At 36.0% G+C, this 15,267-nt stretch overlaps 1 protein-coding gene across 1 annotated transcript in view; it reads left to right on the top strand.

The window, feature by feature from the left end:
- Positions 1 to 11,659, top strand: part of USP15 (ubiquitin specific peptidase 15) — an 83,295-nt gene extending 71,636 nt beyond the window's left edge. Inside the window, exons 9-22 of the mRNA XM_009327687.1 lie at positions 94 to 267; positions 615 to 773; positions 1,459 to 1,683; positions 3,314 to 3,397; positions 3,490 to 3,584; positions 3,760 to 3,948; positions 4,813 to 4,928; positions 5,058 to 5,333; positions 5,642 to 5,712; positions 6,080 to 6,195; positions 8,113 to 8,262; positions 8,674 to 8,777; positions 9,351 to 9,439; positions 9,748 to 11,659. Coding sequence (XP_009325962.1) covers positions 94 to 267; positions 615 to 773; positions 1,459 to 1,683; positions 3,314 to 3,397; positions 3,490 to 3,584; positions 3,760 to 3,948; positions 4,813 to 4,928; positions 5,058 to 5,333; positions 5,642 to 5,712; positions 6,080 to 6,195; positions 8,113 to 8,262; positions 8,674 to 8,777; positions 9,351 to 9,439; positions 9,748 to 9,933 — 2,034 coding nt within the window. The 3' untranslated portion in view covers positions 9,934 to 11,659. The remainder of the gene's footprint in view (positions 1 to 93; positions 268 to 614; positions 774 to 1,458; positions 1,684 to 3,313; positions 3,398 to 3,489; positions 3,585 to 3,759; positions 3,949 to 4,812; positions 4,929 to 5,057; positions 5,334 to 5,641; positions 5,713 to 6,079; positions 6,196 to 8,112; positions 8,263 to 8,673; positions 8,778 to 9,350; positions 9,440 to 9,747) is intronic.
- The last annotated feature ends 3,608 nt before the right edge of the window (positions 11,660 to 15,267 follow it).

The following is a 15,267-nucleotide window of genomic DNA, read 5'->3' as shown; positions in this document are numbered from 1 at the left end:
TATTGTTCATCTCTGCTTTAACAAAGTTCAAACATTCTTTGTTTAGAACTAATTCAAATCACTGTTCTAAAAATTTTGTGTTTCTATTTACAGTGTCTGAGCAACACACCTCCTCTTACAGAATACTTCCTCAATGATAAATACCAAGAAGAGCTGAATTTTGACAATCCTTTAGGAATGCGAGGTGAAATAGCAAAATCTTATGCAGAGCTTATCAAGCAAATGTGGTCAGGAAAATACAGCTATGTGACCCCAAGAGCATTTAAGGTCAGTAGGGGAATTTAACCTGAATGTACATTGTCAGTTTTGGTTTTGTAGTTTAAGTATACAAAACTGAAGGAAATATGCAAGAATAAGAATTTGAAGTAATATTCATCAGTATGCAGTCCATTCACTTAACTGTTAAAACACTTGGATATATATTTAAATAAGTGTCAACTGTCCTTGTGCTTTGGTCTTTGAGAATTAGTTTTGGCTTCCTGTCTGCATTGAAAAGTTTATCTTTTATAACTTTAGAAGTTTTACCTTTTCAACTTTCTGTTGTAGCATCTCAGAAGTATCTATTCTTTATAACAATTAAGGTACCAGAAGTATTTGTATTTATTTTTTTTTAGACACAAGTGGGACGATTTGCACCACAATTTTCTGGTTATCAGCAACAAGATTGTCAAGAACTACTGGCTTTTCTCTTGGATGGATTACATGAGGATTTGAATCGAATTAGGAAAAAGCCTTACATTCAGTTAAAGGATGCAGACGGGAGACCAGACAAGGTAGTGGTTTTGGTGTTGATCTTCATTTTAGTCAAGGCTATATGTTGCAAGATACTTCTACATGATTGTCCACTGAAAGGTTGAGACGCTGATCACGTGTTGCTTTTTCTGGAAGAGATTTCAGAAAATAAGCCAAGACCTTAAAATGGAGATCTTGTTCAAGTACCTGTGTAAATTCGTGTTTATTTGGAAGATAATTGGTGGGTGGGAGGGTGTTAAGGCTTTGTTAAGACCTTTTTGTTCGATTCAGTTGGAAAAACAGTTTCCATTCTGTTGTTCTTTTATTGTTATATCTAAAGTATGCAGCGTTCTGTCTCACTCCAGTACTCTTACGTTAGGGAAACTCTTCTAGCATTGAGCTGCAAGCATATAGATAATTTCTTTTGTTATGAGTATGAGTTACTTCAGATGGAATTTTTAGTCTTGTTTGCTTTTGTCTTGCCCCAAGCCACTTGAAGTCTCTCTCAGACTACGTAATACCACTGACAGAATCTCTGTCCTAGGAAAAGCATACATCTTTGAACCTGTGATCCTGATAGTAGTAACATATCTTACAGGGTCCTTTGGAGTGAGATTTCTATGTTTAGGTGGTAACTGAGAGTGTTCTATCAAGTGCTCTTACTAATAATTCTCACTATTCATTTCCTACTACTTTGTCATAACCCAGGTCATGCTTTAATTACAGGTGGTTGCTGAAGAAGCCTGGGAAAACCATTTAAAAAGAAATGATTCCATCATTGTAGATATATTTCATGGCCTTTTTAAATCCACCCTAGTTTGTCCTGAATGTGCTAAGATATCTGTAACCTTTGATCCCTTTTGTTACTTGACACTTCCATTACCCATGAAAAAAGAACGCACTTTGGAAGTTTATTTAGTTAGAATGGATCCACTTGCAAAGCCTATGCAGGTAAGCCTCTTAGTTTATGTACAAAACTCCTGATTCACATGGCATTAACAATGAACCTGAGTTCCTTTACATTTTTTAAATTTATAAGTACAGTAAGCAAATCCAACAAGCTTTAGTTTTCTGGTATGTGTTCTGAAGTCCCACTTAGAAAGCCTGAGGGAGACTATACATACCTTCTTATATTTCTATCAGTTTCAAGGAAGATATTGGAAATTTCTTAATGGTTGTGTTAATAAGGCTTCTTAATCTTTAAAATGTATGCTGTCCTCATTTTTTATTTTAGTGTTGCTATAATGAATTTGTATGGTTATAAAAAAAAAAATTATGCACTTAATGCAGATTTAATTCCTCAGTTTCTTAACCTCAAAAGGCAAATATTGGTAATAAGTGGTGCAAAAAACCCCATGACTAAATATATTAGGTAGTCCTGAATTCTTCTATGCTATCACTTAATAGTCAAAAGAAAAAATTTCAGATGAGATTTCTTTGTAAAGAGTATCTCTTTTGCCTTTTTCTAGGAAGGATGGTATTATACAACTTAGAATGGCGTGAAACAATGTACATAGGTTATGGTAACAAAATCATGATTAAATGGTTCTAGCTGAACCTGATGGGGTAAGCCAGAATAGGTGAAATAAATAAGACACGGGCAGTTAGGCAGACTTGCAAAAAGGCTTTAACACCTGAAATCAGAGAACTATAAGAAGGAAAGTGGGGGGAGGGGGGGAAGGGAGTGTTCTCAAAGGCAGTATGAGTTGGGGAAGTCAAAGATAAAGGGACATGTATTAATTAGTGGGAGATGAGCCTGCTAGAAATTTGATTATTTGTGAGAACAGGTTGCACAAGGGACACACAGTAGTTGAAAATGACCCTGTATGACATGTGAGATGGTTATGCAGGAATGAATAGAGTTTGGGAAGAGTACAAGTTCAGTAGAGCTTTTGTGCTCTATAATAACTATAAGACTTAAGGAGATACCAAACACATGCTGTACCTGGCAATTAATTACAAAATTATAAAACCTTATTTCTAATTAATCCTGTCTTTATTTATTATGCAAATAACAGGTAAGAGTCCTGTGTGGAGTTTCATTACAAGCTGCAGGTGTACTGCACTAAGGGAAGCCACAGAGAGGTTTTCTTTGACTGTTAATCATGAGGTTCTCTCTCTGCATGTGAAATTAGAATTCAGTCTTTATTCATTGCCTGCCATTGCTTTCTTTCCCAGTAATATTTTATAAACAACTTGTGTTGTATTCCAAACTTAAGAATCTAGTCAACAGCATGCATACTGTTTAAATCCTTAAATAAGCAGGTGCTGTTGAAATATAAGTAATTGGTGCTGTTAGTCGTCTTACGGAGAAAGCAAAATAACATAAAAAAGCATTGTATAAACTAATAAATGTAGTATTCAAAGTGTGCGTGTTTGTACGAGTAAAGTTGTGAAGGTAACTGCTACGTTTTCAGCAGCTTTTGGAATTTGTGTTAGTTGATTGACATACTTTACACCTTAAGTTCAAGAATCTGAAAGAAGTACGTGAAGCGTGCTGCACACGTGATAAGTTGTTTGGTTTTCTTCTCATGCATATTTGTTCTCTTAAAAAATTAAAGTGGCGTTTTATTTTTTTTAGTACAAAGTAGTTGTTCCCAAAATTGGAAATATATTGGACCTTTGCACAGCATTGTCGGCTTTGTCTGGTGTTGCTGCAGATAAGGTAAGAGTGATTTCTTATGTGAAGCACAACAATGAACATTCCAACACATATTAACCTGATTTAATGATGTGTATACTCCATTTTCTTTTTAGATGATTGTTACTGATATATACAATCACAGGTTCCACAGGATATTTGGTATGGATGAAAATCTAAGTAGTATTATGGAACGTGATGACATTTACGTGTAAGTACAGATGACATTCTTCAGGTCTCTTTCAGTTTGTTTAGTTATTTGCAAAAGATTAAAACTTTGACATAAGATAAAGACAAATCTTGGGGGTTTTATTTTTTATTTTTTTCCCCTTTGTACCCTTTTAAATGACAGTTGTCCTTTGTATTTCTGATTGTTCTTCTTTTAGATTTGAAATTGCTATCAATAGAACAGAAGATACAGAACAAGTTATAATTCCTGTTTGTTTAAGGGAAAAGTGCAGGCACACTAGTTACAGCCATAGTGGTTCTTCACTGTTTGGTCAACCTTTTCTCATAGCAGTGCCTAGAAACAATACTGAAGATAAGCTGTATAACCTGCTGCTGCTAAGAATGTGGTAAGGTTATTGTTTAAAGAAAAATGCATTTGTTATGAATAATGCTAATAGTTGAAATCAGTGGGCAATTATTTTTATATGCATTGCTAACAAACGGATTAGATTTGAGTACTTAGTCTTTTATTTGCTTTCTGTTAAATATATTAAATCTAAAATTTTAGCCACTTGGGATGTGAATTATTGTGGATTTTAATTTGATTTTTTGTTAGCATGACCTCATCCAAAAATTATTTGAGAAGACAGTAGAGAGTCAACCTGTATTGTCAGTTTAGGGGAATTAATTCTGCTGTATAAATAGCTGTTTGTTAGGGCTTGGTGAAATGGGAATGTTTTGCCAATTATTCTGCTATGGTTATGCCTCCTGTATCTACTATACAAGTTTATATACAAATTTATGTTGTAAAACTACGTGGTAGACACTTTCTGAAACTAGACTGGAATAAGTGTCATGATGTGGAAGAAATCAGAATCATATAACCTCCAATTTAAATTTATGCTTCATTTTCTGTTGATGTAACTTTCTCTGTAAGTGAAACCATATTTTTTTGTGTGTAAAAAAATATGGTTAATGAACAGTTAAAGAAGTGATTTCTGGACAAACAGAGACTGATACCAAGGATCAAGTTGTATAAAATGAAGTAACTGCCAAACATATAAGAACATAGACAAGCAGACTTTCATATGTGCCTGTAACACTAGACATGTTAGGCAATAATGCTATTAATTCTGAATAAATCAGAAAGGGGTGCAGGAATACAGTACACTAGAAAAGATTTGCTGTAACCATTTAATTATCTGGCTTGAACAATGTAAATATTTAAAAATCCATTGATTCTAACTGTTGCTTTCATTTGTTATATTTAGCCGATACGTAAAAACATGTACTGAAAGTGAAGACACTGAAGGATCCCTACATTGCTGTAAGGACCATGGTATCAATGGTAATGGCCCAAATGGAATTCACGAAGAAGGATCTCCAAGTAAGACTGGAATGTCTAAACTTGTTTAGTATTTTGTGTTTAATTTGAAACTGAAGTTAATTCTTTAGTGTCTTTCAATTATTGGTATTCTACCTCATTTCTTCCTCCTTATTCTTCCAATTGTTTCAGGTGAAATGGAAACAGATGAACAAGATGATGAATCCAGCCAGGATCAGGAACTTCCTTCAGAGAATGAAAACAGCCAGTCAGAAGACTCAGTTGGAGGTGACAATGACTCTGAAAACGGATTATGTACTGAGGATACTTGCAAAGGTCAACCACTCACGGGACACAAAAAGCGATTGTTTACATTCCAGTTCAATAATTTAGGCAATACTGACATAAACTACATCAAAGATGATACCAGGCATATTAGATTTGATGATAGGCAACCTAGGCTTGATGGTAAGTCATGGGGAACAGGTTGGGCAACATTTGATTCTAATACTTTTTTCTGACTCCACTTCCATAGAAGAGTGTTTTATTCTCTCTGTGTGCTATTTGATATGTCTTTTTTCCAACAGTAAATTCTGTAAATTAACTCGTTATTGTAATTAACTCTTAGAAATGCAGAAATTGTGTGTGCTTCAATTTTTCATCTTAAATTCATGCTAGCATTGTTTAATTCATTTTGAAGAGTGTTTGCCCAAAGTTAATACAATTTCATGTAAAGCAAGAAATAATATTAAGAGAAAACATGTTTTTAATCTTAGAAAGATCTTTCCTTGCTTTGGATTGGGATCCTGAATTGAAGAAGAGATATTTTGATGACAGTGCAGCAGAGGTAAGCTGTTCATGTTGCTCCCCTTTCCAGCACTAATAAAACTTAAATGTGAAAAATACAACTTAATTAATGTGACATAAGAGATTGTAAGTCTTCAAAAGAAGAAGCTAGTATATCTTTTTTCCACATTATTCCTAGTAAATATGTTGTCGTAAATAAACTTCATTTACACATCTAAGTAATTAGCAAATCTGAGGCTTACTAATTGGGAAGTAAATCTGAAGCTGTGAAAACTTTTTGCTTGAATGGTTTCTGATCAGTTTTTCCATATGTAGGAGCTTTGTAGTTACTGTTTATAGTAAGACGACATCACTAAAATGAGTTTTGTTTCATTTGTTCTCTTAACTCAAGAAATACTTCTCTTTAGGATTTTGAAAAACATGAAAGTGTGGAATATAAGCCTCCCAAAAAGCCTTTTGTGAAATTAAAAGATTGCATTGAGCTGTTCACAACAAAGGAAAAACTAGGTGCTGAAGACCCATGGTAAGGACAAAAAATTAAAATGGTTATGTTCTATGGTGTATTTCTCAAAATGTAATCAAAAACACATGTCAACATTAAGAGATACCTAACTGATTTCTTAATGATATTTTGAATCTTGTCATTTCAAGCGTAGTTGAAAATTCTCAAAATGTTTTCTATTTTGATCCATTGCTTAACTAAAATTGTTACCATATACAGACGGTTATGTTTCTATAGGAGACAATTAATGCATTCAGAAGTAGGAGGCAGGGTAAATCCATATGATATTCTAGTCTGTGATCTGTGATCCACAGTGAATGAGTAATACTGTGCCAAATCCAAGGCAGTGGTTTAAACAAATACTCCTTTCTGAGATGAGAAAGGTTGGTGCATGCTGAAGTTCTTTTATACAAATACATAACTTGCCTTGCATTGATATATGAAACAGGGATGTGCTTAAACGACAGGTTTGTGGGATGGGAGATGTCTGTAGTCAGTAGAACCTCTCAAATTCATGTTCCAACCATTAAGTTTTTGGCAGAAGCTTTTATTCTGATTCATGGTTCTTCCAAATTATGATTTGGAATCCTATCTGAATATTCACAATTATGGGATGTTCCTGTAAGATCCTTCTTCTCCAGGAATCTTCTAGCAGATAAGAATCCTTCACCAACACCTGAAGCTCAGAATTAAGTTTGGAGAGAGGGTCTGCCACTTCTTCTTTTGTGGATACTTACAAGTTTTGGAGACTTTCAAATTTTGTCACCGGAGATCCTCCTTTATTTGGGCAGGGGAGGGGGCTGACTTACAAATTTTCTTTTTTTTTTTTTCTGGGTTGGCTAGATCATACAACACCGGAAAGACTATTTGAAATACCGTATAACTCAAGTATGGTGAAGCGCTTCCATTTTTACAGCACATTTTAAGCAGAGTATTTAAACTACAAAATACAACTACTGCTGAATTCAAGCAGTTGCTACTAGATACATCTCACCAGAGGTCATTAATCACATTCTTTCTTCATTTGTCAGGTCTTCACAGGTCTAATCGACGAGAGCTCATCATCCCTAATCCAGTGCTATTTGTATTCCAAGTATTCTAAGCCAACTGGGAAAACAGTTCTTCAATTACAGCCTGCCCTTAAAGTTTTCCTAATTTCTTGTCTTTATCTGATGTTGCTATGTAAAGACACTTGTGCAGTCTTTTTTAATTAGAGCTTGTCTCTTCCCTCCACCCCCCTACCCCCAGATCTTTACTTGTTAGATACCAAGATGTAGAATATGCGTAGGCCACTTCACAGAAGAGTTGCTTCCATGCATTGTTCTTACTTACCTTCCTCCCTGAGCCTTAGTTCTTGAAAGATTCAAGTATGCATTGCAGGGAACAGAAATTTATGTCACAGCCTGTTTAGTACTTGCCTACTAAGGAGGCAAGTTTTCTTAGTAAGGAGCTTTTTCAGGTTCCAGTAGTCACTGTTATCTGGTTTTAGTGGTAGGTGGGATGGGGTGGGAGATGGATGAATTCGGAAATTGAAACTTGGAAGAACCACAGTTGCCTGTTATTTATGGTTTTTTGTATAGTCAGTTTTCCTGAAGTATTTTCATAACCCTTCATCTTTTTTCATAAAATAGGAGAAAGCTGTGTTTTAACTAAAGATACAGGAACTACTACAGGAGGCGAGAATCCTGTATTGGGGGGTGCTACTTTTGTGTTTAAAATGCTGTCGAGCTTCACTGTGGGCATGCTTGCACACTAGCACCTCACATTTTAAACCAGAAGGGATATCAACAGCATTAGTAACAGAAGATGGAACGTGTGTGTGTGTTTCAGCTTTTGCTCATTCAGTTCCTCCCATGTTACTGGCTTTCTCTATGGTAATGTATTTTAACATACATACAGACTGCAGTTATTTAAAATTTTTTTTTTTTTTAATTTTAGGTATTGTCCAAACTGTAAAGAACATCAGCAAGCTACCAAGAAGTTAGACTTGTGGTCACTGCCCCCTGTACTGGTAGTTCATCTAAAGCGTTTTTCCTACAGCAGATATATGAGGGACAAGTTGGATACTTTGGTTGACTTTCCAATAAAGTAAGAAACCTAAATATTTTGGTGCTAGAAGTGTAAAAGTTAGCATGACTAGGGCACATGTTTAATCCAGCAATTTTGTAAAATGGTTTTGTTCTCAGCTTCCATGCGTGGATCCAGTAAACGCTGATGACAAAATGCTTGTAGATGAAAAGTATGAACTTGGAAAAATAATAATAGTAGATAAGTATGGAAGAACTCTATCAATAGTTTTGGCTGAGATTACTGGTTCCTGTTCCATTCCTCATAGAGCGAAAGAGGTGCACTGTCAGTGTAGTCTGGTGTATGTGTTTTTTGTGGGGAATATAAAATAAAGGGATCAAAGGCCACCAAAATGTGAAATGGTTAAAAATATTATTAACATGACCTTCTTTTGGTTGTTTTTTTTTCCTTTTTTTTTTTTCCTTTAAACAGCGACTTGGACATGTCAGAGTTCCTTATTAATCCCAATGCAGGGCCTTGCCGCTACAACTTGATTGCTGTCTCCAACCACTATGGAGGAATGGGAGGAGGGCATTGTAAGTTGATTTCAGATATCTACATCAGCTTTCTTTCCATGTTTATTTTGATTTAAGTACTGATCACTTTGAATCAACGGCATTTTTTAATGATTGAGGGGCATTTTTTTTCATTACTTGAAATGCTTTCACAAGTATGCTAACATAAAAATCTATATGAAATGAGCTTTCAAGGATAATTGTAGGTTCTTTTATACTTCTAGCTATGCATGTTGTGAAAAGAGAAAACGTAAGAGCTCGTAAGAGCTACCGTGCTCTTACAACTGATTTTGTCTTACTTGTCTGTATTTTTGTACGTTGTGCATCTCCTGAAAGAAGAGAGAAAAATGAAAAAGCGATTGAGGGATTTTATTTTGACTGTCCTTTCTCACTATACGTTCTCTTTAGAAGAGGAATGTTATTGGTTAAGCTTTCTTTGCTTAAAAAAAGAAGTGTGTAAGTATGAGTCTAATAGTGATAATAGGTTTTAGTTAGTTAAATGTCAAGTGTTTGACAGTAACAGTACTCTAGCAACTGATTGTATTACATCTGTGAAGATACAAAGTCCCTAGACACTGTACTTTTTTCTCCTAGATACGGCTTTTGCAAATAATAAGGATGATGGAAAATGGTACTACTTTGATGACAGTAGTGTGTCCACCGCATGTGAGGACCAAATAGTGGCAAGTACCTTTTGTTTTTCTAAAATTAGGACTGTTGATGATGTTTTCTTCTTGAGGGAAGAAAAATGAAGAGTAAATAATGAACCTTGCCATAAATTTGTAGGTAGAAGTTTGTGTTCTTTCAAAGGACAGTACAAAACAAAAGTGGTTTGCTCCGACAGGCAAAAATAACTTAGATGAAAGCTTTGGATTTCTTTGTAATTTTACCTTGTAGGCTTGGAAGCAAAAAAAAAAAAAAAAAGGGTAACTTGGATTGTGAATGTTTTGTCTGGAGCCTCAGAAGCATATTACACTTCTCTCTTTTACAGTCCAAAGCAGCATATGTGCTCTTCTACCAGAGACAGGACACGATCAGTGGAACTGGCTTTTTCCCTCTTGACCGGGAAACTAAACAAGGTGCTTCAGCTGCCACAGGCATCCCACTAGAAAGTGATGAAGACAGCAATGAAAACGATAATGATATAGAAAATGAAAATTGTATGCACACTAACTAATGGAAGAACTAGAAGCCATAAAAGAGACTTTGTTACTGGGGATACCTATTGAAAGAGTGAAATTGCCCACCAAATTAAGAATAAAAATCTGAGATGGGGAATTTCAGATAACAGAATGTAAATCTTTATTACATTTTAACATGTGCAGTACTTGAAGTGAAACAATAAAAACTTAAACAGAAATTGTCTCTAATGCATTTACAGTCTTGTATTCACAAGCTATATATAGGAAACCACAAATAAACCCCTTTTAAGTTTTCTGCTGCTGTTCTGATGGATTATGTTTTCTTTTGTTTTGGATGTGAGTTAATAACTAAAATGTTAAATCTGTGGACTTCTGACATTTATTTTCTTAGTACTGCAAGAATACTACTGCCAAGTCTAGTTTCTGGATGAATATATACATGTTTCTTCGGCTGTCACACAGGCTACGAGTAAAAACGTCATAAATATATAAGCAGTAGTTTTCTTGAAAGAGCAAATTTTTGTTTGTCCCTAAAAATGAATTTTTCTTTTTTTTTTTTTTTAATTCGGTCACAATAGAAGAAATAGCTTGAAAAGGTGTTTTAACCTTTTGTGATATAGTTGAGCATCCAGAATATTACGTTCATCTTACTGCTGCTGTGGAACAGGTTCTGGATTTCATGCTGCATTAACAAAAAGTTTTTCAATTAAATGTAAGTATCCTTTGTTGCTTGTTGGAATCTACTCTGCAGACGTAATTCCTGTTATCTTGCTTATAAGATGCATTATTTTAATTTGGTGTCAGTCCAAAATTTAAACTTGTGCTGCAAGTTCTCTCTCCCCAGTTTTTGTAGTTTGACAGCTTGCAAACTACTCTGTAATAGGATCAGAGTTAATAGTATTCTGTATCCATAGTAATGACTGTGTATCGGGCTTAGATGAGAATTTTTTCAATATAACCTGCCTTTAAATTGTTAACGAACAAAATGACTTTAAAGGTAGGCCTGTTAATTTCCTTTGTGTGTTCCTGATGGAATTCACCGTAGCCTTACAGAATATCTGAGAAGGTAACTCATTATAAGTGAATTGGCATTTGCATGTTCAAGTCAGAACCTGTACAGTATATAAGGCATACAAACTTTGAATTGGATTTTAGTTAACTATGTTCAGGGGTCCAGGATGCCAAAATAAGTGTGACAGTTTGAAACATTTTTTAATTTGCTGCTTTCCCCTTCATCTAGTTGGAAGAATGTATTGTTGATTTGTATACAATACTGCCTTTGAGAGGGGCTCTGAAGTGTGGGGGCACACTTCACATATCTACTACCTGGAGAATTGCTTTGTGTCCCACCGTTTAAACAAATAATTTAAAAAAGCAAAAAGCAAAAAGTATGATGTTCTTCACTTGAACTAATCAAATACAATAGGTTATAAATTGTGTATTGTAAATAAAAGTTCACTCTGTGAGTGCACATTTTGGTAAATTATTTATTTATGTTAGCATTAAAAAGTTTAAAAAATTGCATTTGACCAGGATATAAATGAGGTATGTTGGACATGGCTTTGCTTTATACCTTGATATTAAAACTGGTGTTTCATCCTGGTATTTTAAAGCTGCTTTGAGGTTTTTTTTTTTTAAATGTAAACTAACCTCCTGCATGACAGAGGTTAAAATTTTGTCTGCACTTGAGTTCACTTGGGTTTACATTTGAAATGCGCATGTTTATTTATACAGATTTCAATAAAGCTATTCAAGGCCTTATTTAGTCTTCCATTTTCTTACAAATCCTTTCCCCGCAGTGTTTGTGTAATGGGTAGTCTTTGTCTAAGACTTACGTTATCGGTTACAAAATGGCTACTTAATGACCAACACAGAATAAGATTAATAGTATTTCCAGAAGATAGTATGTATAAAAGGGATTCTCTCCTGTCATTGTCCGGCTCTAAAAACATTTATAAGGCTGCAGAAAAATTGTTTATTGTCGTAAAAACCTGTTATTTGTTTTTTTAAAAGTAATACTGTAACAATAATTAATCAAATGGAAAGATGCTAACTCTGAGACAGTTGGTGAAATGAGGCAGTGTATTTAAGATTAGACAAACCGATATGGGGAGGGGAAAATGATACAAGCTTTTGGCTAAAAACCTTGTATTTGGGTGTGGAATACAGTAACACAATACAAAGCTATGTACTAAATAGCTTGTGAGTTTAACTTGCTTATTTTAATCAGAGCACTTGAGAGATGAGATTTATCTGTGGAGTAGAGGAAGTAATCCTAGAGAAGCGATCACCTCTGACTAACACACACGAAGAGCCCCCCTACATTCATACTCCCACTGGTTTTCCCGAATCACGTTAGCCTAGAACTTGCTTGGAGAAACCACGAAGGAGCAGAGGATCTGGACTGACTTAACCAAAGGCTCACTTTGGAGTTTGTAGATCGGAGCTGTAATATCTGGTAACTCGGTCTCCTAACGCACTTCATTCTCCCTTTGAAAATGCAGAGATACAGACATATATGGGATCTTACGCTTGAAGGAATGTGCTTACCTACTAATAGTTGGATCTTGGATCATCCACATAGAGTTTAAAAGGGTATTGATCAAAGTAACATTTAGTTTGGAAAAAACTACATAGATAGTTTCTAATTTTTTTTTTGTTACTGTCAGTTTGGCTTCCAAGATTACACACACTGAATTTGTAAGCTTCCTAATCGGATATAAAAATCAGTAACATTTCTATATGACTGTCTCGAAGGTTTCTGGGAATTCAGCCAAGTTGTGAGTTTCGTAAACTGTTATGTATTCACACATAAGATATAATTCATCCAGTGTGGACATGCTTAAAATTAAAACTACAGAAAGCATATTATTCTTTATGGTGTCTATCAAAAGTTACTGTCACTCAACTAGTCATTTATACAGGGAAGAAAAAGGGTCCTAACATCTCTTTTTACGAATAGTGTCTGATAATCATCTACAGTATGATTTTTTTCTTCAGTTACCTTGACAGCAAGCTTTTTGATGGCTATAAGTATCAGCATAAACCCCAAAATGATAAGAATACAGTTAACGTTGTTAATGTGAGAGTCACAGAAACAAAATGGAGTAGGAGGCAGAAGACAGCGTGAAATTCCCAGTTACTCCATGGGTTTTGTGACAGCAACAAGTCATTTAAAGCCTGGCTGGGAGGGGAGGAGAGGTGAAGAGAGAACTGCTCGGGACCTCTTGTTTTAGTCAGCTCCAGACAGCGTTCTGGATGCTTCGGTGCAGATCAGTTCCCTGATCTCTTCTATCATCCACTTAAATTAAAGTCCTACCCGCCTTCCTGGCACACTGAAGTGAACTTTGCAACTTACAGTTGGGTTGACAGATGAGAAAAGCTGTCGGATATTGCCCTGCCAGATGATGTAGAAACATCTCCTGTGTCTACAGCTAGTTGCTAATGGGAAGGCCACAGCCCCTTCTAGCTTTCCCAGCAAGTTAGCGCTGCGTTATGGAGTGCGGTGTATCTTTTTAAGTATTTTGAAATCTTTAGAGGGAAGTCAGTATGGCAGGCAAAGAAATGAATTGGCAAACCCACCTATTTTCTTCAAAAATGATGCCGCCTTCTTTGATGTCAGACTCTGTAATTTCAGGGTATGGTTTTTCATTGTTTCTACGTACTAGCTACTTTGACAAAGAAAATCACTATAAATGTAGTGAAACAATTAATATGAAAACTATATTTGATAGAATAAGCATGTTTTTAGTCTTCAGGCAAATTGCTCTCTTCAGATTTTTTAGTTCTTTTTCCTTGAGGGGTAAACAAATTTTGAAAACGGTTCCGCTTTCTTATTTCCAACATTGCATGCTTTACTGGCACTGCATGCTCTTGAGGCAGGCAGAGAGACCTGTCTTACTGGAAAGAAATTAAATCTTGGAATAGCATGGAAACCCCAGAAGACAAGTTTATGACCAATTATCCCATTAATTAGGGCATGAACTGGGTTGGTATATGCCAGGTAGCATTAACTGTCATCCTGGGCCAAATGCAAAAGCTGATACAGGACGCGGGATAAAGAATTCCCATCAGTCGGTATCGTTTTAAGAAAAGTAAGGGGGGGGGGGTAGGGACAGTGGCTAAAAAAGAGAGTTGATGAAGATTATAATATAGGTGCACCTAGAATTATTTAAGTGCTTGGCACTTAATTATCACCTTCAGTATCCCATTACTCTCATCAAAACATGAGTGTTATGCAGTATCACCCGATAAAAAGTTTAGGAACTGACCAACAGCCTCAAAATAGTTTCCATTAGGAAATCATTGCGGAATAGGCGAATTATCAGAGAAGTTAGTGGCACTTGGTCTCAAAATGTTTTTATTCAGTGTGTAAAATACTTGGATCATAGCTATAGAAGTTGGAAAATAGTAAGTACCCCTAAATCCTGTGCAGCCCTGGTGGACAAGGAATTCAGCATGAGCTCCCAATGTGAAACAGTGGCATAAGAAACTTGCCCTTGGATAGATAAGCAGAAATAAGAAGTTGACTTAATATTTCCAGGTCTGTGGTAAGGATCCTAGGAAAAGACACCATTTGAGTCACTACCTTTTAAAAAGTTCAGATTGTAACCTGGGAGACATTATAGAAAAAACGTTACAACCCCAGAGTAAATACATTTGCACTAACAGACATAAAGAGTTGTTTTCTCAGAAAGACTACTCAGAAGTGCCTCGATTTGTGGGCAATAACTTACGAGGGGGGAAAATAACTGTATGCAGGGGGTATTGGAGTGGAGAGAAACATTCAAAGAACTGATTGTTCAAAACTGAAACCAGACAATCTGAAAATGGAGATAAGTGCGGGTGTCTTTTATGCAATTACTTTTTAACAAGGAGAAAGAAGATACCAGCGGAACAACCGGCAGAGGCAAGTGGTGGCTGCTCCGTTAACTCCGGGCTGGATGCCTCCAGAGGGAGGGAGGCAGCCGAGAGGTGCAGCGGCCCTTCCCCTGCCGGGATGGAGACCTAGTCTGAGCCGTCTGCCTCGGCTTTGAGATCGGTGAGCCTGTAAATACCCTGTTCTTTTCAGAGGAACGTTCCTCCCTCTTCAGACCTAATGGCACCACTTAAAAATCACTTCAAAGTTTCGAATGGAGGCTTGAAACTGCAGGTATTTGCTCTGAGCTCAGCGTGGTTTGAGGGAAGGTCTTCACTCGCTAGTGTTGTAACAATTTATTAATATGGGAATAAAACCCATGCTCTTGTTTCAGGGTAGCAAATGGTGCGATTTTTCTTCCCTTCCTGCACCATTGCTACTAACTTAAATCAAACTCATGAAGCTGCTCCAAATCCCTTCTGAGTGACCTCTTCAATTTATTGTCATTTCC

The sequence above is a fragment of the Pygoscelis adeliae genome, unplaced genomic scaffold, assembly GCF_000699105.1.
Source record: "Pygoscelis adeliae isolate BGI_AS28 unplaced genomic scaffold, ASM69910v1 Scaffold113, whole genome shotgun sequence".
NCBI classification, from domain to species: domain Eukaryota; kingdom Metazoa; phylum Chordata; class Aves; order Sphenisciformes; family Spheniscidae; genus Pygoscelis; species Pygoscelis adeliae.
The sequence above is the reverse complement of the archived record's forward strand: the minus strand, read 5'-3'. Positions and strand labels throughout refer to the sequence as shown.